This window comes from Gallus gallus, chromosome 9 (assembly GCF_016699485.2).
Source record: "Gallus gallus isolate bGalGal1 chromosome 9, bGalGal1.mat.broiler.GRCg7b, whole genome shotgun sequence".
NCBI classification, from domain to species: domain Eukaryota; kingdom Metazoa; phylum Chordata; class Aves; order Galliformes; family Phasianidae; genus Gallus; species Gallus gallus.
The window spans coordinates 9,255,362-9,281,187 of NC_052540.1; the positions used below are offsets into that span (position 1 = coordinate 9,255,362).

General features: G+C 38.4%; 2 protein-coding genes across 2 annotated transcripts in view; one reads left to right on the forward strand and one right to left on the reverse strand.

Annotated features, from left to right (window-relative positions):
* Positions 1 to 25,826, forward strand: part of DAW1 (dynein assembly factor with WD repeats 1) — a 305,330-nt gene that overhangs the window by 37,907 nt on the left and 241,597 nt on the right. The window lies entirely within an intron of this gene.
* Positions 1 to 25,826, reverse strand: part of SPHKAP (SPHK1 interactor, AKAP domain containing) — a 67,253-nt gene that overhangs the window by 17,894 nt on the left and 23,533 nt on the right. Inside the window, 2 exon segments of the mRNA NM_001396010.1 lie at positions 1,558 to 1,692; positions 5,531 to 5,590. Coding sequence (NP_001382939.1) covers positions 1,558 to 1,692; positions 5,531 to 5,590 — 195 coding nt within the window.

A 25,826-nucleotide genomic window follows, 5' to 3' on the forward strand; every position in this document is an offset into this window, starting at 1 on the left:
AGTTTTTTGCAGGTTGTGATCTCGTGCCTTAACTCAAGACCCTAAGGAAGACCTAGCCTGAGTGGAACCAGCTCTGGATCGAGGCATTAGATTTTGAGCTATGTTAGACACACTGGGCTCCCTGAACATTTGTGCAGTACCTAGCATAGTAGTGAATGACATAGAATGACTGTTATGTTAGAACAGGCCAATAAAACATACTATTCTTACTTTACAACTCAAAACTAGATGCATTAGTCTGTAAAAATAAAAGATTTTTTTTTATGAACTGCTAAGGAGTTGCTAGTGAATCAGACCTGAGCATACACCACATTGTGAAAAAATTTTATAATAACAGATGCAGTCTTAGAGCAAATGTTCCCATGCTTTTTCTCTAGCCTATGGTTTTCTGGGTTGTACTTGTGAAATGGGCCAGCAGATGCCCTGTGAAAATGATGCAATTCTCTTTACAAATGAAATTCTCTGGAAAGTCAAGCAAATAACAAGGCTCAACGTGGCATTTGCTTGTCTAGCCAGTAAATCTCACTCCACCTCAATATAAAAGCTCTGCTCATTTTAGAAGACAAATTTAGGTTAGTCCTAAATTTTCTGTTTTTCTTTTTTTCTGCAGACAAAACTGCATATACCTACTTACTTATTTAAAGTATGCTGAGACAGTTTTATACTCCAGGACATCTCTACAGTTTTTAATGAATTGGGAAGAATTTCAGACTAATGAAATCAGAACCCAACTTAAACTATCAAAGTACTGTTCATTCTTCTTCTTCCTGTAGACATGAACATTAAAAAACAAAAGTTAAAAATGGGAAAGAGTGGAAAACTTATTATAATAAGGAGTTAAGCCTCTGGAACTTGTGTGTTGAAGTGCCTTAAATGTCACCATTTCTTCATGGTGCCAGTAGTAGGAATTTTTGGCCTGCCTTCTAAGATATAGGGAATTTCACTGGCAATAGCAAGAGCAAAGGAGTTAGCATGAGAAGTTTGCTTTTGGTTCCTTTAAATGTGAAGTTTTAATTAATGCACTAATTATTTTTTACATCGACAGAATCTAAATGAGCTCAAAATACATACAGTTAATGTATTTTGATATTTTCCACCGTAACAGTCAGGCTTAGGGAAGCCTCCAGGATCTTCAAGTCCTATTGTCAGCTCTTTTTTGAAGTGGGTGTGAGGGACAAGATGGATTGGGAACAAAAGCAGGAAATAGCAAGACTTGACTTGAACAGGAGGCTGTAGGAGATGTGCCCTCATGCTGCTATGTGTACAGAAAAAGTATTGCATCTTTCTTCCTTCCCTGACGTATCAGCTGTTAATGTCTTGCAGCATTATCAGCTGCAACTCAGACATCCACAGGATCTAGAGGGATCTCTTTTATCTTTGTCCTCTCCCTTCAGATGGTTAACTTCCTGTAGTCAGATTTATTTTTTGTTTGCCAACTCCCAGTCAGTTTTTCAACATGTATTCAGTCCATGCTGAATGGACTTCCTTTTTTTTCCAGTTTAGAAATTCCTTCCTTCACAGCTGTGATATGCTTCTAAGGCATAATTTGATTCCTACCTGGGGAACTTCATAATCAGCCTGAAGATTTCCTGACGTTAATCCGCTCAGTAGGACTATTTCATTTTCCTTTGGTGGTTGTACATTCATAGATCCGATGAGTTTAGGGAGATTTGGAGAGACGCTGATCAATTTCTGTAGTATGAAAAGAGATTTTGCTCTTAGGTAATGAAGTCTGAGTTGTGTAATTATATTCACAAATATCAAAATGAAGTAGCACTTCAACATTCCTTCAGAAAGCTTAAACTTACTACTCTGAGTTCATCGTAAAAAGAACTAGCAATGATAAAATGCTCATTCTTTCCTTTGAGTCACTAAGTCATGACCACTGGGGTAGTATACATTCTGCTCAACAGTTCGGTAGCACAATCTATCATTTCTTAATGTTGTCATGTATTGAACAGCTTGATTGTCTTTGCACATCTACATGCTTGGCCTTTCTATTGCTAGAAAGTTTTTGAGAGACTGAGAACAATGTTACTGAATTATTTCCAGTTTTGACAGTAGGTATGGTAAGGAGAATAGATTAAACCTTTGTTTTCCTCCAGGCATAAAAGCAAGAAACGAAAGGGAAATTTAGTTGAAAATTGCTAATCAAACTAGAGCAATACTAAATGTGGAGTAACAAAAGTATTGAAAACACAGATGGAATGTGCACTTCTTTGCTGTTTCGGTGGGCATGACCTTCCATTTAAAATAATGACATCATTTTCTGTCTTGTTATTTATTTGTTATTGGCCGAAGATGGCAGTAACGATAACATCAATGATGCTTTGTAACACAGGAGATCTGCACCTCCATTCTGCCAGGAGTCCCCACTGCCATGCCAGGATCTGTGTTCTTTAGTGTACAGAGCCCAGCCCAGGAGGATAATAACTGCAAGTACTCTTGGAGCAGGTCTTTTTTGCCATGGATCTCAGTGTGCTTTACGAACAATAAATCAAGGACAACTCTCTACAGAGGGGCTAAATATAAATACAACCTCTTTTCTTTCTTTCTTTTTTTTTTTTTTTACATGAACACAACTCATCAAATGGCAAAGCCATTAAGGGAAAACAGACCCCAGGTATCCAGCCTCATGCTTTAGTTACTGTGCAATTCAATGATACCTCATTTCTTCCTTTTCATCTTCAAAATGGTTAGCTTGCAGTACTGTTATTTTTCCTCAGAGTGAATTGAACTGGATATATAAAACCTTCCTGGCTTAGCAAATCTAATTCAACTTTGGGGAGCAATTTGCTTTTTAAGTACACTGATTTTCAGATGAGGCAAAGTATTCGTAGTTATCATAACTAAATTCAGGGTTTCAATTCAGTTTGACACTTCAGTATAGTACAGAAAAGTTCTCATCCTTTTCTCTTTTAAAATTATAATCTTTCTGTTATCACATGTATTTTTCTATGTATCTCTATCTTCTACTGCCTAAATTTCTGCACTTTATGAGGTTTTTTTTTGGTACTAAATCATGACACTTTTGAATATGTTTTACTTCAGTTCCTTACCTTTTGGTTGTAATGAGAAGAAAAAAGATTAGCTGCATACAGCTAGCTTAACTTGACTTTACACATGGTTATCTAGCTTGAAAGATTGAGTATGAGATGTGTGATATTTCCTCGGTTCTTCTCATTTCCTATAACCTTTGTTCCTCAAATGCTTTTAGTTGCAGTGAAAGCATTGCTTGTTAGAAAACAACACTTATTCCTGTGGATTCAGTAAAATTAATCCTCTCAGTCTGTTTTGCAGTTGACCCAATGATGCAACAGAAAAATCCTTCTGCTGCAAGAAGCTGTATTTATTTTGACATCTGAATTTCCTCAGACACAGGATGTAGAAAATGGTATAGAAAAACAGTTCCTGCTAATTTATGACTTGCAGGATGCAGCTAGGTCCCTGTATTGGTTGTCCTTCTATGACCTAAAATGGTTCCACAAATGAACCTGCATACTTTACTGAGGATCTCCCTGGACAGTCAGGAAACCCACCCTTTGGTTGCTTACCACAGACTGCTGCTAGAAGCTACCTGTTGATTACAGGCACCAAGCCAGAACGATGAGAATGAACTGACAAAGGAGGTTGTAAGTTCAAAACTGATTATTTAAAATATCATTCCTCAGTTTTCAGAACTTTTTTTTTAATAAGCATATGCATTTAAGTAGTGTATCATGATGTAGCTCATCTTAGGACCTGTAAATTAACCAAACATTTTCCTTATGCATATTATTATGTTTATATATAATAATAATTATAGAGATACAAGGGCTGCTCTGAAAGTAATGCCTCCTATTTTATTATGTTGACCCATGTTAGAAGCAGATGTTGGTGGGATGGCAGTAGAGGTTGAACCTCCTGCCAATATTCTGTTCCATCTTGTTGCAGTGTGACAGGTGGGAGCAGAGGGACAGTCAGACAAAATGGTGTCTGACATGGAAATGTCTACAAAGCAAAGGTGCGTCACTGAATTCCTTCATGCAGAAAAAATTTCACCCATTGACACTTCCCAGACATTTATGGAGAGCTGGTGGGTGGTACATGTCAGTAGTAGTGACAGCAACATAAAAGATGAGACATATTCTGGATGGTCATGTACAGCTGTTGCACCGCGAAATGAAGAGCATCTCCATCAAGTTCCACCTTGTGAACTGGTGGATTGCAGCCAGGAAACTGTGTATAGAGCTGAATATCAGCTTCAGTGCATTGGAAATGGTGGTGGTAACACTGGAATATCATAAAGTCTGTGCCACGTGTCCCACAGGTGCTCACACAGGAACAAAAAGAACACTATGTAAGTTTGCCAGGACCTACTGAACCAATACGAGGCTGAAGGTGACAGTTTCCTGAATTGCATCATTACAACTGATGGGATGCAGTGTCACAACTATGAGCCAGAATCAAAGTGGCAGTCTGTAAAATGGTGACACGTGAATTCTCCATCGAAGAAAAAACTCAAGATGCAGCCCTCAGCAGGTAAAGTGAAGTACGCTATCTTTCAATATATGAAAGGGTGATCCTTCTGGATTTCCTGGAACCTTGATGCTGATTAAGCTGAAGATTCGAACTTCTGGAGTCAGGCCAGAGAAGAAGACCATCTCTCTTGCAACATGATAATGCCAGGCCCTGTACCAGTTTGAAGATCACGAAGAATGTTGCTACTCTTGGCTGATACCGCATCCACTATATAGTCCAGATTTGGTGCCTTCTGGCTTCTGCAAAGATGGATTGTGTGGGCAACATTTTCCTAGTAATGAAACCATTATAGCAGCTGTGAAACAGTGGGTCACTGTCACTGGTGCAGATTTCTGAGTGCAGCATACAGGCTCTTGTTCATCACTGGAAAAAATGCATAGCTCATGGCAATGACTGCTGAAAAACACCGTTCTTTAGCTGAGTATCTGTTCTATCATACAGTGTTATGTTGCTGTTTGTATCTGTTGTCGTTTCCAAGAAAACAGGTAGGAGGAACTACTTTCAGAGCAGCCTATGTGTGTATGGAATTCCTTTTTCTACCCCTCCAGACTTTCAGTTAAACAGGTTGAATGCACTTTGTTCTGTTTTATCTAGTTTTCCCTTCAAACCACCTGCAGTCCGAGTGAAATAGGTCAGTTGATTGAAGTGTCAGAATTTTGGCAGTATAGCAAGCAGTGACTTCAGAAATGATTGTGATTTAGTATTGTGTCAAATTAAATAACTGGATGTATGACACATCCATGTTTGTTTCTCTGACAAAACTAAGGCCGAGCAAGAAGTCCACTGAAAGGATAAATGCTGTCAATTCATAGGCTGTGATAATATAGTAGCTGTTTCTGGGATGGGAATAAGGTAGGTGTTAAAATGATATAACATTCTTGATGCATTGCTTTCTGTAAAAGCTGAAGTTTGGCTTTGATGCGCCCATAGAATTTTGCTCTGGGTTTGTTTTGGAAAGTCCTGGTGTACCTATACCCACTGTGCATGCTATTAGAACCTAAACTGTTACCTGTTTCACTTGTTCATTGCTGCAATCGTCTCTGTTTGCATCTAAATTCACAAAACAAACCTGTAATAAGAAAGAAAATAGTAGCTTAGTCATGCTAGAATGTTAGTAATCCTTTCAAAGTCAGTACACTTTCCTTTTCTACTCTTGCAGCTGAATATGTGAGGCTTTTTCATAGTGCAAGAGAGGTTAGCATGGAGCATAGCAGAGCAGACACTAAGAAAGAAAAAGAAAGTTAGAAGGAAGAGCCATGGTTTTCTGTTCTGACAGTTAGCTTGTCTGATGAATGGGCAAATATTTCCAATAAACTGTAATACAGGAGCTACACAAAGAGATAAAGGAAATGTTAAAAAAAAATATTTGATCATATCAGATGAATTCTTCATGTCTTGCTTTTCACGTGAATTTTTTTCAGCAACCTGCTGCTAAATGTTTAATAAGTGCAAACACTAGTATACGTGTAAATTGTGAATGTCTTCTACGCTTGTCTTCAAATAAGGGAAATGCTTTCTGATAAGAAGTGTGGGGCTTTAGGGAAGCTCTTTTTTTTTTTTTTTTTAACCTTGGTTCATGAGTAGAAGTTTTCAGTGGTGCTAATCAGGTACTACAATAGGTGGCAGAACAGCTTCCTACCTGTTAGCTTTTCCTGTGATTCAATGGAATGTACAGTTTTTAACTATAGGGTCTTCTGCCCCTTCTCAAATCACCATCAGTTTCAACAACCATTTAATGGTAGAAAGATTGGCTTAAATAGCAACTTCAGATCTGAAGATCATTTCATTTCTGAAGATGGCTTTTTTTCTTTATGTGACTAGAAAGCCATTTTCCATCTTTCAGAAATAGCATCCCCTCCTCCAACTTTCTTTCTGAGTTAAAAGCATGGACTCCAAAGCCAGGATAACTGTATTGCTTCTGGATGTTGTAACTATCCCGTCAGGAGGTTGGGAGATTTTAGGGTTGTTTCAACTTAAACCAAAGTTTGGCACAGATTCAGGGCTGGGCTAAAGCCAAAACCTGATTTCAAACAAATTGCTGATCCACATTTTGTGTTTTCTGAGCTGAGAGTTGTTTCCCCTCCCCCACCTCCCAGTAAACAGTAAATATTTATTTCCCGAGTTCCACATAAAATTCCCCTAGAAAAGTAAAACGCTCTGAATTACATCCATTACCAATATTCTTGTGTTAGGCATCCGAGCTCATTTTGTGTGCCTGCTTATAACCCAAGACAATGCTGATTTCGGTTTTTGTATGCACATACCATATGTACAGATTATGACCATCTGCACTAACAGCTAGCACAGCAGATGGAAAGATCCAGCCAGAGCTCCCCTTGTGAACCAAAAGAACCCAAAACTCAGAAAGCAAGCTTTCTGCCCTTTAGAATGGTTTAATGACTTAATGCATCTTCACGTGAACTTAAAAACATATTTTTCAACGCCTCTTCTATTTAAATAAAATGTATTTATCGGTCTGACATTGTCAACAGTCGTGATGTACCACTTTCATCGGTGCTTTACGGCTGGTTAAGTTTTAAGAAATAGTTACAGAAACATCAAAACCACAGCATATTGAAAAACCCTTTAGCAATACGGTGTGATAGGTGCATAATGTCCTGAACATATTATATTATACAGAAAAAATTTCTCTTTCCACTGGGATTTTACGTGTGGTCATTTTGCATGCAGGCAATAGGTGGTGCACATTTGCTTTGGTACACACAAAAGCTCCAGTGATACATGGTTGTATGACTGCAGGTGCACAGCAGGGCTTGTGCTCGGTGCACCCTTTGTTTGGCAGCTGAGGGAGAAGTACTGGGAGGTATATGTCTGGTTTCTAGACCTCCAGAACACTCACAGCTGCACTGAAGGCAGGGCTCTTGCTTAGGAGCTTGGCTTCCAAGGCCCCAGAGAGGTCTAATTTTGCACTAGATTAGGTGCAAAGGCTTTATGAAAAATCTCTGTTGGAGCAGTTTTCTGAACATACATCTTTGCCAAAGACCCGGTAAGCTGTGTGTTGTCATATGCTATCTAGCCATTTTATACAATCTTGTATTATACATTAATACTTCTAAGAGTGATGCAGGCTGCTATACTGAAAGTGGGTCTGTTCCACACAGCCAAAAATAATCTCTGTTTCATGTGGTGTGGATGGCAAGTAACTCACTAATGCCTCAGGAAGAAAGAACAATATGTGCAGGAGTATTCATTACTTAAAGTCATATTCTGTTTCTGTCATCAGTTTAATTTTTCAGAATCCAATGAAATGATTATGTAATGTGCAGCAGCACTGAATCTAGTTTCCAAATACTTGTCAAATTCTGTTGACACTGATTTATCGCAGTCTTGTCAGTGTCGTCTCAGCATTTTCCCGTTCTGTGGATTTTACAGGTTTAATTGTAGGCAGTTTTTACACAGAAATAGTTTCACACCAGTGAAAGGCACTGAAGAACTGATTTACTTTTCCCTGTTTTTTTTTTTTTGTTGTTGTTTGCTTGCTTGCTTGGAGATTAGCCCTACTTTGAGCAAGTGGGGGGGCTAGATGATCATTTCATCATATATTGTCTGTACAGCTCCACCCTACGAGGCTCTGCAGCACTGTTAGAGTCTGGGAAATTCACTGTGAGGATATTTGTTCTTGGAGATACTTGATTAGTTATTAGATGTGCTTGAAGATAAGACTAGCTTGAAAAATCACTTTATTTTCTGCTTACCTAATAGTTAACAGATAATATACCCTTAGTTCAGTTGTACTTCTGGGGTAGAAATCGTAGTTGCTTACGTGAGAGGAATACTTTGTTTTTAATGAGCTGTACTGTTGCACCCAAATCTAGACTCTGGGTACTGGCAGAAAGTGTCATGCTATAGATCTGGAGGCCATTTAATACGCTATCACATTGTAAGCAGCTTTCCTTTTGCTCTGCAGATTCTTGTACATGAATGAGATGGACTGGGGGGTGCATAGCCCAGCATCCTCTTCATGGAACTCTCCAAGCATTTCTGCTAGGTCAGAGCCAGGCAGACTATCACCACCACCATCCTGAGCCCTGATTCTCAAGAAGCTCTTTTCTTCCAGGATCATGTTGAACTTAGATATATGAAAGGTTTTTTTGTTTTTTTCCTTTTTGCTATTTTGGGTGAGGATTTCTGTGACTCTTACGGGTAAATTCTCCTGACCAGCATTTTCAGTTGCTGAAATCTACTCCTGTGTAAGTGTGGAAACTATGCAGAAACCTCAGCACCCGCTGGCTGCATTTTAAGAGTATTAAGAATGTTAAGAAATAATTGGTATGTAAGTACTTAAGTAACAATATAGAAAACATATAATGTATTTTACTCATTGACAGATGGCACAGTGGCCTCAAGGAAATGCTATTGCCTATGTCAACACTTGGTAGTAAGGAAACACTCTTTCCTGTGAGATGTTTTATAGCTTTAGGTGAGATTTAAACAAGCTCCAGAGTGTGCTTTTTTGTTTTAATATTATTATTAACCTTGTATCTCTAAGATGAAAGTCTAGTCTTCATTAATTCTCTTCTATGCCAAAATACTAACTCAGGGCTCATCCTACCGTAACAGCAGTAGCTGGTGGCACAGTGTTGTTATGGCTAAAAGCTGCTGGCAGCTTCTGAAGAGAAACATCTTTGAAATATGTGGTCCCTTTTCTCCTCTGAAGTTCTTCTAGCTTCTTGCTGAACTGAAAGCCCGCTACTTTGCTCTTCTCACTGGGATAAGTGCTGTCCCATGTTCCTAACTGATATGCAGATGTCAGAGCCACAGTCCTGTACTCTGTCCTTCACCATAAGGGGATGTGACCACCACTTGCTTGGAGTGCTGCAGGAGGTGTTTTTTTTCTTTTCATAAAATCCAAATACTGTTCAGAAACTAAGCTGATGGGACTTTACATCTCAGGTTTGTGCCACTCTTCTTCCCCCATCCTCTCTCCTATCTTCTCTCATAGTACAAAGCCCAGTTAGATAGGCAGGGTGCCAATTCAGACAGCCCAGCAGGGAGTTAGAGGAAATACTTTGTTTGAGACTGAACTGTAATGTGCCCACAAACCTCATGTTTAGTTTCCTACTAACAGAAGTGGGGAAGAAAAAATAAATAATTAGCCTCAGGAGAGACCACAGAAGAAAAAAAATCTGAGCACGCAGTTCCTGGGTGCGTAGGAAAAACATGGTTTAAATGCCAAAGCCTGAGGATATGTGGGACACAACTGTGTCATAGGAAAGCTGAACAAATGTGAGCCGAAGGCTGGTAGCAGTTTTGTATACAAACCCATCCTGAGAACTGATGAGAATGCAGTCCTCAAGGGCAAAGAACTGAAGCAGTAACTGTATCTCTGTAGCACAGAAGGCAGATTCAAACTGTGCTGTACTCTGCACCTTATGCTTGCCCTGGTGACACTCAGTAGTGATTTCATTCAGTTTAAAAGTTAGCATCTATTGTAGACAGTGGCCTGTCCAGTAAAGGAGAAATTAAAGGCTTGGAGTTTATTTCCACCTTGTATCTCATATCTCTGTTCTCAAGATGTATATTGTTCCTTTTATGCTGTTATCTTACTGAACACTTCATCTTTTTTTTTTTTTTTGAAGAACTGTGAAGGTACAGTTTGTGGGGAGGGTTGTGAAATTTTACAGTAGTTATGATTGCTCTGACAGTTGTTTTTAAGAATTTAATGGAGTGTCTGACCTCGTTCATTTCTGCTCTTAGCAATAACTGTGATGGGATGGCAGTTTTGGAATACTGAGCTCTTCTCATCTTAATTTCATCTGTGCAAAAGTAAAAAACCAATACAGTTGCTCTAAACATTTATTAGAGCTAAGTTAGTCTCCTGGCTTTAGAAAGATAGTTTAAATCCCCATAATTTCCCCACAGCATAGCAACCAAATACACTTTGTCCAAGTCATTGCTCACTGGAATGGAAAGTGTCTGTTCTGTAGGAAGTACAGCTGCATGTTGGGCTCCCTTTGGAGCTGAAGTCAACAAAAGCTCAAGACAAAAATATTGCTTTACTTCATTTATCTGAGTCGAAGCAAACTGTAACCCACAGGAAACAGCAAAGGAGTGGCAACGTGCCCTGTTTCTACAATAAATTTTCAGTCATCTTTTCTTCTTTGCAAACGACCAATGACATTCACATCTTTTTTTACAGATGTGATGGAAAAAAAAAAAAAGCCTTTTGCAGCAATTCCATCTTTTTTTAGGTTTTCTTCTAACATTATTTGTTTTGATTCTTATCAAAACACTGATCTGTAAAGCCTCCTGGCATTCATTTGTGCTTGAATGAATTATTCCAACGTAAAGCTAAATGAAAGCGCTTGGACCGCCTATGTTCTGTAGCTTGCGGTATGGGCCCCTTAGGTATTGAGCTGACTGTTCCTTAAAAATGACACTTCTCGAGTCTTCTAATTCCTACCGAGTTTCAATTATGATTATTTTTACTTTTAGGAAGTCAAAGAAAATAAGAAATTTTTATATTAATTTTTTAATAAGTGTTCTAAAGGGTTGTGAGGTTGGTTACCCTTTCGTTAATGATTAATTCAATCCTCTCACAATTTTGAGGATCCTGGGAACTTTTTTATATTTAGGTTTGGTAGAGCTTTCTTGAAAAGAGCCTGCTTGTGCCGTGTACATTCCCATAAAGACTTACGTGAACATTATTCTTCTTAAATTAAATTCTTGCTAGGCCTTATGCTTTCTTATTGTCTTTGCTTCTGTGCCCATTTAAATGTCAAGTACAATCTTAGAGGACTAGATAATACAAATGTGATAGCTAACAAAGCTGAGAAATCTCGTTTTAAGGCCAGTCTGAATAAAACAGTGATAAATCTAAAACAATAAGCCATAATCGATACAATAATTTAGTTTTACTTAAATTAGTTTTGTCCTTTTCAATTTCCTGTGCATAAAGATCACTGGCATGGAAGAATTATGGTTCAATCAGACCGTGGCAGGGGATGTTATTTTCCATGGGGATTTGTTCCTGAGCAAAATAACGAGTACGAATGTGAGACCAGTTTGTGGGGTGGCACAGAAGCCAGTCCTGCTCCTTTTACTGCTTCCTTTGACCTCCTGCTCAGCAAGGCAGGCTAGCACTTGTTCCTGAAATCTCAGTACAGACCACAACAATCAGTCAGTTACAGGGCTGCTTTAGGAAGCCAAAAACAAAACTTCATAGAAGAGTACATCCAAATTTTAGAAGCTTCTGGAGAAAAGATTTCATAGAAATCACTGAAACTTTCAGCTGTCAAAAATTAGTCCAGAATCAGCGAAAAATGCCCTCTGCTTTGTGGGTCTTCAACAGTATGATTCAAACCAAACTTTGTTCCCAGTGTGGCTCATGAATCTGTTTTCTTAATTTCTGACTGAAGTTCTATAACCAAGGTAACATACGGTTTGCCTACATCTTCAGTCATGTCAAATTAATCTGCAAGGACTGACCTCTGTTTCTGCTGAAGGAGACTTGCATAGCATCTGTCTGCTCAGACACACTTTTATGAATTCCAGGACAGCTCTGCCCCAGCTGTTACACAGGTTATAAATAGGTAGAGCTCTGAAGCAGCAAGATTACTAAAAAAAGAAGCATTACTCATTCTTGTGCTTATGAAGTGGTGTGTAAAACAGCTGAATTTCTGAGTGGCTAAGTGAGCATTGGGATAAAAAAAAAAAAAAGCTTGCTTACTTATGTGCTAACATTTCAAGCTTAACTTTTTAGCATCTTGAGATGTAAGCTCTGATGGACACTTTTCCTTCAGTAGAATGTTGGTGAAGCTGTGGCTGTATCTAGTTTCTCTGTTGTGCAAGCAGGTTTGAGACCACATCTAGACAGCACACTTACAGTCTCCCAGTATCACCTATATTCATCAAACACGTGGAAAATTTTATCTTTGGGACACTTGAACATCAGATACTACTCTGTATGCTGCAGAGGAGTAGCAAGAATACTGGTGGGGTAGAAGCACCGGTTCCTCCTTTTCCCACTGTCAGCACTGGTGGTCACACAGGCTGTCTCCTGATCAAGGCTGCCCACCCTTCAGCCTTCTGTCTTCTTCTCACCTGTGTCCCATGTACCAAGGCTTGGAACTCAGCTTGGAAAAAGCTGAAGCCCAGTGCTTGTTTTCTGCTGATGGAGTCTTGCCATGGAAGGCTGAGATGGCTGTGTGAAGACACTGGACTCCTCTGTCTCTATTTAAACCTGTTAAAGCCATCAGAGGAGGTTCTGTTGCCAAATGTGTTCCTGAAAGGAGTGGGCCTGCAGTTCTGTCTGCTTTTGCAGAAGTAAGGGTTTGCTTTGTCGATGCCCTCTCTTGCTCTCTGACTATTTTTAGAGGATTATTTTGTGTAAGCATCCATAAAATAAGTGTCTAAGATACCACCATCTCTGATCCCACGAATTTCTTTTGAAAATGAAATCATGAATCACCATGCCTACCATGCTCAGAGAATGTGTTGCTCGTGCACATTAAAAAGATTCATCAAGTCAGTTGATTTGACATCTTAAATATATGCTCTCAAAACCTAAAATGCCACTGCATAATTAGAAATAAAGGCTTGACTGAACTTCAAAATTTTCCCTTTTTCCCCTTCTCCTTTATTTGCTCCTCCCTCAACTTGGAATTTACTCTTTCACTGCTCTCATTTATGCCTGAACTTATTACTGTTGGTAAACAGGCAACCAGAAGCTGCAATTATGTTTCTTTACTGTGGCTGTAATACTGGGTATCCTCTTATTTTTTTTTAATATTTAATTAAACAAAATTAACTACTTTGTGAAACTATTTTTATGCACACATATCCACAGCTACTTTGGGACCGTGCTTTGCCTAATTACACGTAGCTTTTGACGGATCTGGGTTTTGACTCAGATAAAGTCTGATCTATTGATTTCCAGAATCCAGGATGAAATAGCAATGATAAAGTATCTTTTCTCACAGAGTCTTTTAAACAACTTTAAAGGGAGTTAAAAAAAAAAAATAAAAAAGGGGGGGGGGGGGAGGAGAACGGAACTTGGAAGGATTTATCTTCCCCAGATACACTGTTTAGTAAACAGGACAGGAAATCCTCTGAACTGTAATGCATATACTGATTTTAAGTGGGAAATATCATTTTGCCAAATTTGACACTGATTCTTCCTAAGTGCTTAGATAAATTAGATTACCCACATTTGCACAGCATTGGTTGAAGAGAACATGGAAGGTCTCAGTTAAACATCTTCTGTTGGTATCTGGAGAAGACCACCGCATCAGAACTGTCAATTCCATCCCCAGGCAAAGTAGCTGTACTTCTGCACTGACCCTTCTGCACAAGCTCACAGTCCAGTCACACATCTGCAGAGTTGTCGTTCTGCTAAGTTAAACAGTAGCAGACAGAAATAAAGATCTTTCTGCCCATGAATCAGTTGGGTCCGTAGCTTTATCAATATCTATTTTCTAGGCTCTGAAAACTGAGTTCTTTCTGCATAGCTATATAAATGCAACTTGTATGTGTGGCTGGAGAAAAAAATACCTTTTGGTTGTTTAAGGAGTGAGTTTGTTCTAAAACAAACCAGGAATTTCCTAGCTTCCAATTCATTATGTCAGAAATGACAAAGCTGAAAATGCTTCTGGTCTAACCTTTCTTCTAGTCCTAGACAAGCTTGTATTGAGAAGATACCTGCTTTCCTTACGGGTTTGTTAAACCTTTAGCTAGAGAACAACTGTGTGAGCAGGATGTGCTCCCTGTGGCTAAAAGCATCATCCCCTAATTTGGGCTTTTATTACATGTGACAGAAGGAAGTTCAGAAGATCCTACAGATATAACTGAAGTCGTGGCTTTTGTAGCTCCCAGGTTCTTTATGAAAGAACAAAGTGATGACAAATCTTGGCATTTAGTTGAGAATTTGACTGGACCTTTCTGGAAAAGGAGCTAGAAACCTCAACCTGAGCCAGTTTCCTGCAACACTGTAAGGAGCAGAGATTTAGGTAATTTCAGAAATACTATATTACGTAGTTCCTGATTGTTCTCTGACTTCTGCAGATGCTTTGAGAAAGTAAATCTCACAACAAAACAGAAACACCTGTTTCTGTTTCTTATAGGTGGCAGTGAGCTTTTCTTTATTATGCTAGAAAAAAAAGTCCTACACTAATAACATGATGATAAAATGGACAGTGCATGAATAGCTGTAGTGGATCATTCATTTCACAGGGCATGTGAACATGCATTTTGTATATACAAGCTTCTGAATTTCAAAGAATAAAACACTCATGGCAAAACACCCATGTGTAATTTAGGTGTAACTTCCAGTAGAAGTTAAGCTTAAGAACGCTGAGCTGGGGGCTGATACAGAAAGAGGCATGAAGATATTCTGAAGAAATTCCAACCCTAGTATGTTCCATGTGTTCTCACTCTGTCATTGGGCATGTGTGTTCATCTGCATTATAAACAAGTGCTCATTTTAGGTACTTTAAAGGAGCTTCTCTTCTGCAGCCAGCAGCCAACTGAGCTGCAAGGAGGCACTTAGAATAGCTGTCTGAGGGCAGATGGGCTTTGCGCTCACCCAGGCTTGCTCACAAATTTCTCAGCTGTTTAAAGACGTAACTGTGCAGTCACGCACAACCTAATGAGGAGGAAACGAGAATTATTTTAAGTAGGAGTGTGTGTGTGTGGCTTTCTTGTGCATACAACTTCATATTACCTAATGTTTGATCTTCATTTAGCTTCTATCTCGTGCTCCTTTAAAACCTCTTCAAGTAGAACAGTAGGATTTGTGACACCTACATTATAAAGCACATAAAGGGAAACTTACTTTCCTATAATTTCTGGGAGAGAGAGAGATCCCAACTGGTCGCAACTGCCAAGTGAAATTTGCTGAGTGTCAGGTAATGTTCTGTAGTGTTCCTCCACTTCTTAAAATTATTTTTTTGTCATCACTATTATTTAGTCTCCTGTTGATCCACCTCTGAGTGGCTTTGGAAAGCAGACTGGGTTTTATTTCCTTGCTATTGAATTGGTGTGCTGTCATGGGATGGAAGAAGACAATTAGGTAATTCCCAAGTGTTTTCCTGAGCAGAGAGATAAATAACATCTGAAAAATGATGCGTTGTAAAGATTGGCATCTCATTTTTGTAGAGCTCTGATATACTGTGCAAGAAATAAGGAAACAAAAAAATCACCAGTTATTGCTTTTCTATTGCAATTATTTCAACTTACTTTTTCTTTCATTTCATTTTTTTTCTCCCCCTCGCTAAATATTGGTTACTTATTTTCCCTGCCACTGGCTTTTATTATTTCTTTTTAGAGGTACCAATAGTTATAACTACCATGCTCAACTTTTTGATAGATACGAGATTAGGATGGTATCAAGGATGTAGCTCTTTGTACACTGTATAGTTTGGTCCTTTAAATAGTTAAAGAGGATTTTTAGATCAGTGTCTTATTGGAGATGTTTGGAATAGCCTGATAGCAATTCAGGAAAAAAAAAAAAAAAAAAAGCATCCTGTAGAAGACAGAGCTAATTATCCATTAGCATTTGGATGTAATGCTTGTCTAATGTTAATTTCCACGCTTGCCAAAATGATTCTGGCAGAGGAACCAGCTATAAAATGTAGGGATTAAAAAATATCTGTTTGGATGTACTAGATGTGCAATGCAGTTGCTTGCATAAGGACGTGCAGGTAGACAGGTGGTAACTCCATTGTACCAAGAAGCTCATGCACACTATCTGCACTGTAAACTGAGTAACACAAAAGTCTCTGTGACAGAGATGCCCTGTTTATACAGTGGTGCCTTCCTGATCTCACTAAAGTGAGACCAGACTACTGCAACCAGCAAAAAATCCATTCCCACTAAAACAGGACCATGGCACTCCCTGCTTGTAGTTTTTTTGCCCAGTAGTTCCTTCTACCAGTACGGTCCTTTGGGTAATTAGAGGATGACCAGTTTCCACTCTAGCTGTAAGTAGAAAAAGTCTATTTATCTGCCCCCTTCTTCCTTTGTATTTTCACTCAGATGGCCAAAAAAATCGTATTACTCTCTTCATATTCTAAAGTATATGTGCCTATATAGACAATAGATAGAACTCTACAGATTTCACTGTTGAGCAGTATTACCCACTTAATTTATTTTGCCCTTCTCTCAGAGGTCTTGTAGCTCTCACACAGATGCAGGATGTAGGCTAAGTATTTTTATTCAGGACACACTGTGTTAGTGAAGCCGAAATGAGAGCTCATGGGACTCTGGCATCCTGTGCCTAGCTCAGCTTTGCACTGTGCTCAGTCTTGTGCCTCCCTACAAGAGAGGAGGCAGCATACTTATAACCATTGTAAACATTCATTTCTCCTTTGGAAAATTAAACACCTTAAAGTGTCCCTAGTAATGGCATCTCTCCAGAGGCACTTCTGTGAAGTTTAATGGCCAGACCACCCATACATGAAACGGGCAGTATGTGTAGAGTGAATTTGCATTCAGTAAGACCGTGCTGACTTGAAAGACTTAAGCAGTTCAGTAACAGTTAAGTGGGGCTATACCATGCATTGTGCCTAGCACAGTTCAAAGGCTGGGAGAAAGTGGCAGGAGGCTTTGGGGACATGGCAACAGGGTAAAAAAGTAAGGTAAGCCTCTTAAAAATCTTCCTCTGCCTTTGCTATAATAGAAGGAAAAGTTATTGTGAACAAGCACTGAAAATTAAAGTGCCTGAGCGCTTTAAAGTGCCTCTGCTTGCTTTGCTTTGATCCCTCACGTGTACACTATCTTGTACGTATGGTTCAGGAGGCTCTCTTGTGTTAAAGTTTGTCCCATAAACTGTACAACTGCAATTTAATGTGCAGTCAGGATTTCCAACTGCTCTTCCTGCAAGCCATAATGGATCGTTTCCAAAAGCATTCAACCCAGACTATACTGTCTTTTGTGAGTCACTCAAGTTTGCATAAATTAGGTTCTAATGTGACCTGTTTGTATTTCCCCAGCCCAGTCACAGTTCTTTTTTAGGGTAAGAACTCTATGTTGTCAAAAGAATGTTTTATAACCTCTCCAGCATTTTCAGCAAGAGATATACCTTAAACTTAGCCCCAATTACTCTTCAGAAGGTGCATATCTCAAATGACTTTGTAGATTTATGGATCTTGGTATTTTAGAGACTATTTCTATTTTAATAGCTGGACTGCAGCAATGAATCATCTGGAATCATCCCATCATAATTTATTACTTCAAAACCAGCTGAGAATATTTTCTTCCCATTAAGACTTATTCCTTTGGGTTTGATGTAATTAATTGTCGCTTATGACTTAAAGAAAATATGCCAGTAAATACTTATGCCTCATGCCCCATCTGCTTTCTCTTCTGCTGTGTATATTCAATGTTTAACAAATTTCTACATGCCTCATGCTGCAGTTCATGTTACAGGGAGCCTATGGTTACAACAGTAGCAAGCAGTTATAGATGTTTACTCTGAAAGGCAGCACAACAATCCTAGCTCTTGAGAAATCAGACCACGGAGGCAGTGATAATATGACAGTATGAGATGCTGAAGGGGATATAGCAGCAATACTGCATATGATTCTTCCAGTATTTGGCAACCCTACTTATAGCTTTGGCAGCATTAGGTTAAGTATCTCAGAGTGAGGCTAAGTATCTGATTTTCTTAAATACAGATAGGACACTACTGCTGTATCAGTGTCACAGAGGGATAGGAGGAGATGATGGGAGATCCAGGAATATGATAAAAGAGCACCTAAGTCTAAAGCTGCAGAGAAAAGAGAAGAAAGGCTATTGTGAATCTTCCCCCCTCCAATTCTTATACGGCTTCAGTATAAGTGTATATGTGATGTTGAAAATATGGAAGTGCAACTCTTTATAGGTATATTTCATTTCCGCCTGAATATTAGCTCATGTATGAAGATAAGCACTTCTAAGCCAAATAGGTATAAGACCAAAAGGAGAAATATATTTTGCAGAGTATACAAGTAATCCCTTCCACAAAGAGGTCATTCTGCCTGCACTGGGCTCCATAGGGTGGAGAATGATTGAAGAGGGGTGTTCTTGTTTCTCTGTGAGATGGAGAGGGGCTCTCTGGAAGGTGCTAATCCTTACCACAGTGGCATGAGCACTCACATGTGCCTAAGAAAGGGCCAAAACTCAACATCACAATTCAGCCTGCAGCTGTTGATTCCTATTCTTTGTCAGGATATAATTAAGGTATTGTCAGGCTGAATAAGAAGATGAAACTTAAAACTAAAAATATCTCTAGTAATTATGGCTTAGATCTGAAACGCAATGGCTGGATTTTGATTTCTGAAAGAGACAATGCTGTTACGGAAGATGCCTGAGTAACTAGTGAGTGAAAGGTATAATAAACGCTGTTGTAATTCCCTGTCCGTAAGACAAATTGCTGAGGGTGTATATGCAAGCGAAAGTAAGTATCTTGGTATGTAGATTTGTCTACGTAGAGAAGTAGGCCTTTGCTAGTTTTATTAAGAATTGTTCATCTTCATTCAAACAAGATTAAAAACAAAAATTGTTTCAACTATGCATGGTCACTATTCACAAAATCATATTCAAAGATTTTTCCCAAATTATGCCTGAAAGCATACATATGGTTTTGATTTAAAACAAACAAAGAGTCTCCTTTGGGTTTCAAAAATGCATTTCCATACTTGGCTTGCTTCCCAAACATGGGAAGAGACATCCTCTTTTCTGACCTCCTGTAAGCATAGATCTCCATCCTTCAGTAAGGGTATGTCTCCTCTGGAAACTCTGGAGAATATCTGGAGATAGAGGCCATGATTAAAAGAGATCTGTGCCACAAGTGCACAGATTTTCCCACTCTGATCTAGTAACAGCATTATTGCAAAGAAGTTACCTTGAAGTTATTCCAATATCAAAAAAGTTGGTGTAAAATATAAATAGGTATATCTGTACCTAAACTTCTAAAGATGCATAATGTCAAATCTTTAAAAAGACTTGTGTGAAATAAAAGGATAGAAAATACTAATTACTGAAAAGTGCACTCTTTTTTTCTTAAAGTACACCTTGCCAAGGATTTTCCTTTTCTGAATATGTTATCATTTAGTCTGGATTCATTTGTAAGAGCTGTTTCCTGGATGTTTTTGTTCTATCACTTCAGTGAGTACTGGCATTTGCCTGACAGCACAGTGAGATGATTCAAGGAAGAACTGACTAGAAAATCTAATTTCTTAATTTTGCAATTCCTTTTCTATGTTGCTCGACTTAATGCATATTTATGCAAATGCAAAAGCAGTAAAAAAGATGAAGGGGCTGGGAAAAGAGGTCAGACCACAGAAGCCTTGACTAAACCAGCTCAAATTAGTGTATGAATGGCAACTTTAACTTCCTCCTGAATCTGTTTAAAAGCTTGATTGCTGAACTGCTATAAAATTGACAATGCCTAAGTATCTGCTTAGGATGGTGAAGCTATGCAGTATCAAGGTGAGCAGTCAGTTCTGAAAACCCAGCTTATAAGGTGACATTCTTCATTATCTCATTAAACAGAGAGATCATAGAAAACATGATCCATAATTACATCACCTCTTCATTTTCTTAAGTCTGCTTCCTTTCTCACCAAGGCAACAGTCTTGCCACCCTTGACTAAAATAGTCACTGCTTCCTTTCCTTGAGATGCTAATGCCTGTCTCCTAGACCAAGTGTGATCTCCTGTACTCAATTAACCTGCTAACAACTCCATGCGGCAGTTCTTCCTCCACCTGTGCTGCTGATGGATTAAGATTCTTCTATGCAGCATCAGTTGCTTATTATTGTCCCCAACATCACGGCTTTCCTAGCCATGTCCTCCTCCCCTCTCTGTTGTGCTGCCACCAGCAATTGTGAGATGGCTTGCAGAACTAGTGAACATGGGAGAGGCTCAGGCAGAAGACCCAACAACTAAATAAGAGTGTCTTTTAGGCAGTGCTGAATTTGACCTAGATTCATTCTGCTGTCCTTTGCCTCTCCAGCTACTCTGGCCATGTGCTCCTGATGCTACCTTGGGCTGGACCTAACCAATATACAACTCTGTGTGTGTATGTATATGCGTTATATACACACTTGAATGGAGTATTCTGGTGTGAACATTTAGTGTAACAGAGTAGGAGTGCGTGTAAGCGGAAAAGTTGCTGGACTCTTTCAAGAACGTTTCACATCTTTAAATCCTTGTTTGAAACTGTTCTCTCGCTCATCTGCTTGCAAAGCCAGATTTTCTTCAGTTATAAGGAGCCACAAAAATCTTTAGACAATCTTTAGAGATCTTTTAAGCTATTAGGATCCCAATACTTTAAAAACTGGTATCTTACTATGCTGAAGTTAGAAATAAACAGTTTTCTATTGTTTTATTTTGTTTTAGTTGAAAAGCAGGGAAGTTCCACCGACCGTTTCTATCAGTGCTGTTTAATGATGTTTAATTTGCTTTTACTGCTCTAGGATACTTGGCACAAAAATGCGCAGCTACTACTTAGAGGAAAGCATTTCTGCCCAAGTCTAGAAATCCCATTACCCCTAACAAAGAAGCATGCTGCTTTGGAAGGGAAAGGTGTATTTTCTTGGAGCAGCAGTTCTTAAGTGTAATTTCTCGTAGGCTGCCAGGGAGCAGGAAGGCCTACTTACTGCAAAGGCACTGAAAAGAAAAATGACAAATCTTAAAATCTCTTAAGAAGAAGAATAAATGAATTTTCTGTCAGCAATACTAAGACTTTGTGCTTTAGTAGAGTCTGATACTGGATACTAGGAAAAATTCCTTCTCCTAAAGAGGTTAGGTGCTATAATGGACTGTCCAGGGAGATTGTTGAGTCACTGCCCCGGGAGGTGTTCAAGAAATGTTTAGTGGGAAATGTTGGTGCTAAGTGGATGGTTGGACTAGATGATTTTGGAGGCCTTTTCCAACCTTGGTGATTCTATGATGCTAGAAGATGAAACAATAAATCATCTACGGAGAAATTTCAGTTTGCTAACATATACATGCCTAAACCAACCAAACACTTTGAGCACTGGTAAAACAATATTTTAGCTCAGTGGAAGGAAAGTAGGGACAAACTACCTATCACTTTTTTCTTTTTATATAAGGTTTACTTACCAGCAGGTCCAAAGCAGAGAATATTTGATATAGGTCCAATGAGAAAAATAGTTTGGAACAATGGAATGGGCAAAGACATGAAAGTTTATTTGATGGGGTCTCTCTTTGAGATAACAAAAAAGTCTCATTTAATCACATTTGTCATTCTGTGCAGCTTATGAATGACTGACTTATAAATCCATGAGCTTTATTCTATTTGACAGATTTTGATTAAATTCTCACTTAGTGTAAACAAATGAAATAAGACTTATGTAATTAAACTACATTGAAAATTTATCTAATTATGAAAATAGTGCAAAACTATGTACTTAATTTGCAGCAGTAAATTGTTGCAAAGCAGTATCATTGTTAATCATAATTTAATTCAATGTTTGGTAATTACTCATTCTCTTAGGATGAAAAAATTCAGATGGTAGAACGTTCTACTACATATCCTCATAGTACCAGTGTAGAAGTTTTTCATAGGAGTCTAAACTTTTCAAGTAGACAGCATGGCAAAATCTAATAGGATCACCTGAAGTATGGAGGATAGCACACTTCAACTCCAGGACATTTAATATAGATCTGTTATGACCTTTTATAAGAAAATTGCACTACGATCTAGCATTTACCTTCATTCTCTTCCACCAGGCCTTCATTTCAAGCTCACAGATACCTCTTTCAGCTGACCCCTCCTGATTAGCATCTGTGGGAATTCTTCCTACAAAGTCCTAATGACTAATACAATTAACCCTGTCCACTCGGACTAAATTCCAGTGCACATCAGTTGATTTCCTAAGTGTAAACACATTTGGACAAAAGTTTGTTCCTACACATCTACTGAAAGTAGAAAATTAGGGCAAGACAGTCTTTCAAACTCCATATCATGATCATAATACACGTAACACTTCTAATAGATAGCGTACCACAAAGCTGGCATAAAGACAGAGAACAGACATCACGTTTAGTTATTATTTCTTCCTGTGGCTTCTATTGTTCATCTTTGCAGATGTCCACAACCATTGGATTAAATATGGACACAATAGCATTTCTTCTAGCATAACCGACTACTGGAACTTGTGTTCATGTGATACATTTTTTCATTACATCTTCTATTTTCAGAGCCCAGGAAAAGATGTCCAACTTAGGCAAATATGAAATACTATTCCTCTCACACAATTTATTATTTCATATCATAATACATAGCTTGGAGTTTAATGGACTATTACATGTATTCAAATGCCCATTCTTCTTTAAAAATCTCTCTATGGAAAAGCAGTCTGTTATAGCTGAGTTAAGTACTTAATGTTTTAATAAATCAACATTAGTACACTCGGTGAGCATATGTAGGACAGGCATGAGTCTATTTTTACTTGTACTAAATGTGCTAATCTGTAATGGGAGACAACACAACATTTATGAAATCTATGTTCATATAGTCTTGTTGCATTTATAGTTATAGTGAGATTAGATATAACTACACATAAACTCTTCCAAACGAAAACTGAACACTATAGCTAAATGTGTTACTAGTTATCTTTAAGAAAAGTACCCATCAGTGAAGTAGTACAACTTAGATTTCTTTTTTCATTCTGCAAACCTAATGGCAACTTCAAAACATCTCTGGCACTGCTGGCAACAGCAATTTATAAAATCTCCATGAAAGAGAAGGGAAGAATGTATTTTCTGTTAATGGCAGTCTGGTTTGCTGGCTATAGGATAAGCTAGGGAAACTGCTCCACGTTCATGTACTTCTTTTGTTCCTGCAGCCTCCACTCATTTATCATCAGACACTGGAAAGGACTCAGAACGAAATGGTTTCTGAGTAAAATGCTGAACTAATGCTTAATCCTCATATAGTGGTTAAGTGTCCTCTGTTCCCTCGTTTGCTCGAGCACCGTGCCCACCCAAATACACCACTGGCATACCCAAGGTGGGAAGAGCAATTCTGGAGAGAAAAAAAAAAACAACAAAAAAACAGTGTGCTTACATTCTAATGATTAATGTAAAAGTTTCCTAGAGGACTACGTTAGTTGTGTAACATTTTAGGTACTTAAAATAAAATTCTGTCTTGTATTGCCACTCAGAATAAATTAAACAGGAATATGAACAAAACTTCAGTTCTGCTCATAACAGTTAGAGTAACTATTTAATAGCAACTCAAAAGCTTAGATGCTTAGGAGCTTAGAAGAACTAAACTTCCCGGCCACTAAACACCTTTTTTGGTGTGAATGGGGATGCTCCAACATAACATTTAACTACTTAGCTTCTAAATGAATGCTTTCTATGCACGATGTTTTAGTTTTACTTCAAAATTATAAATTCTACTTCTGCATTGTGAATACAAAGTTATATAGTTCAATACAATCTCTATTTCAGCACTCTTTTTTTCTACTGTAGTAATAATTGCAATAATTACAGAATGAACTAGGTACCAATATCTTGCTTTGAAAATTACAGAACATTCTGTGTGTGAACGTGCATGTAGAGCAGGCACTGTGTTCACAAAGCTGCACAGGGAAATCTGGCTGTTTTCTGAGCACGCTATGCAAGGAGTGAGCAGGCAGTAGGAGAAGATAACATGGCAGACCGTGTCTCAAAGCCTATCCTGGTTATCCTCTCAAATAAGAAAAGGGTCTGTCAGAATGAAAAACAGAATAGTAAAAGCAAGCAACTGTGGTAAATTCCTTTTACATTAAAAGCAATCCTGATTGCCCACCTGATTATCCTGTTCTGGTCAAGAATATATTCAGGGTACTGCTGAAATCATACTTTTCAGCTGTAACTGAACAATGCTGTATGCTTCCTAATATTGTGACATCTCTCTTTGGGAGATTACATGCAGAATAACAGAAAACTGCACTCTGTCTGATTCTGGGAGTCTTAGAAATCAGTACCACTAAACATTGCTCTTTAATATTGTAGTGTTTTAACACAGTGGGTGACTCAGCACCACACTGGTGTTCACTCACTCCACCCCTTCCCAGTGGGATGAGGGAGAGAATAGAAAAAAAGCAAAATAGAACTTATGGGTTGAGATAAAACTATTTACTAAGATAGAGAAAAGGAAAATGAAAATAATTATGACTTTATACATGTATATAAACATATACAACAAGTGATGCACAAGTAGTTGCTCACCATCCCCTGACTGATGCCCAATTAGCCCCCTGAGTGCCTGAAGAGAGTGAGAGATGAACTCCCACCTCCTTCAAAACTCCTTCCACTTGATGTCATATGGTATGGAATATCCCTTTGGCCAGCTCAAGTCAGCTGTCCTGATTCAATTCCCTTCCAGCTCCTTAGGCCCTTCACTGTGAATGGCCTTGCCTTAGCAAGCAACTATAAGCACTGGTGTGTTATCAGCTTTGTTTTTCTCCTAGAACCAAAACATAACATCACACCAGACACTCTGAAGAAAACAAATCCATTTCATCTGAAACAAAGACAAATATCCCCTCACTTGTTTCACCCGGCATCACCCAAAGTAGAGACACGGGAATCTGCTCAGTTTCTCACCTTGTATCTTACGTGGTTGCTTACCATCACACACTACTTAAGTTGTGCATTTTGATCCCTGAACCTTTTGGGAACTCATAGTCCAATGAACAGCATGACATTTAGCACTCTAACCTTTGATACTATTCCTGAAATCTCCAAAAGCACATTTTCTAAGTAATTCTTTCTGGTAATGCTCTGCTCTCCTAAGCCCTTTCTTGAATAAAATACTATTACAGTCACAGCAATGTAATGTCATTCAGCTTCATAGAGATGATGTGTAAAGCAATACAACTCTTATTTTTCCAAATACAAGCTTAACCAAAAGCTGTTCTTAATTTAATTGCATTATAAACCACAATACATGGAGATTTAAATTTCATTTCAAATGCAAAATTATTTGATTTGAGTTCTTTAGCAGCTTCTCCTCATCTAATATGGAAAGAGTTTTCTCCTTAATTGTATCTTGATGTCTTCAAGAACACTCAGCAGCCTTTTAAGCATCTGTTCTTCCCAACCTTTCCATTAACAAGTTACAGTTTGTAATAATTTACTCTTTAGCTTATTTTTCTCTGTTTTCAGTTGCTGAATACAATGCATAATGAAAATACAGGGAAACCTTTGAAGCAATCCTTATTAATGTATTCTGTATAGAAAATGTGTGCATTTTTTGCTTTGGATATTTGCTTTTAGAAATATCAGAGAAGCTATCAATACATTGACATAATTTTGGAGTCGCTTAGTCATTGACTTCTAACACGTA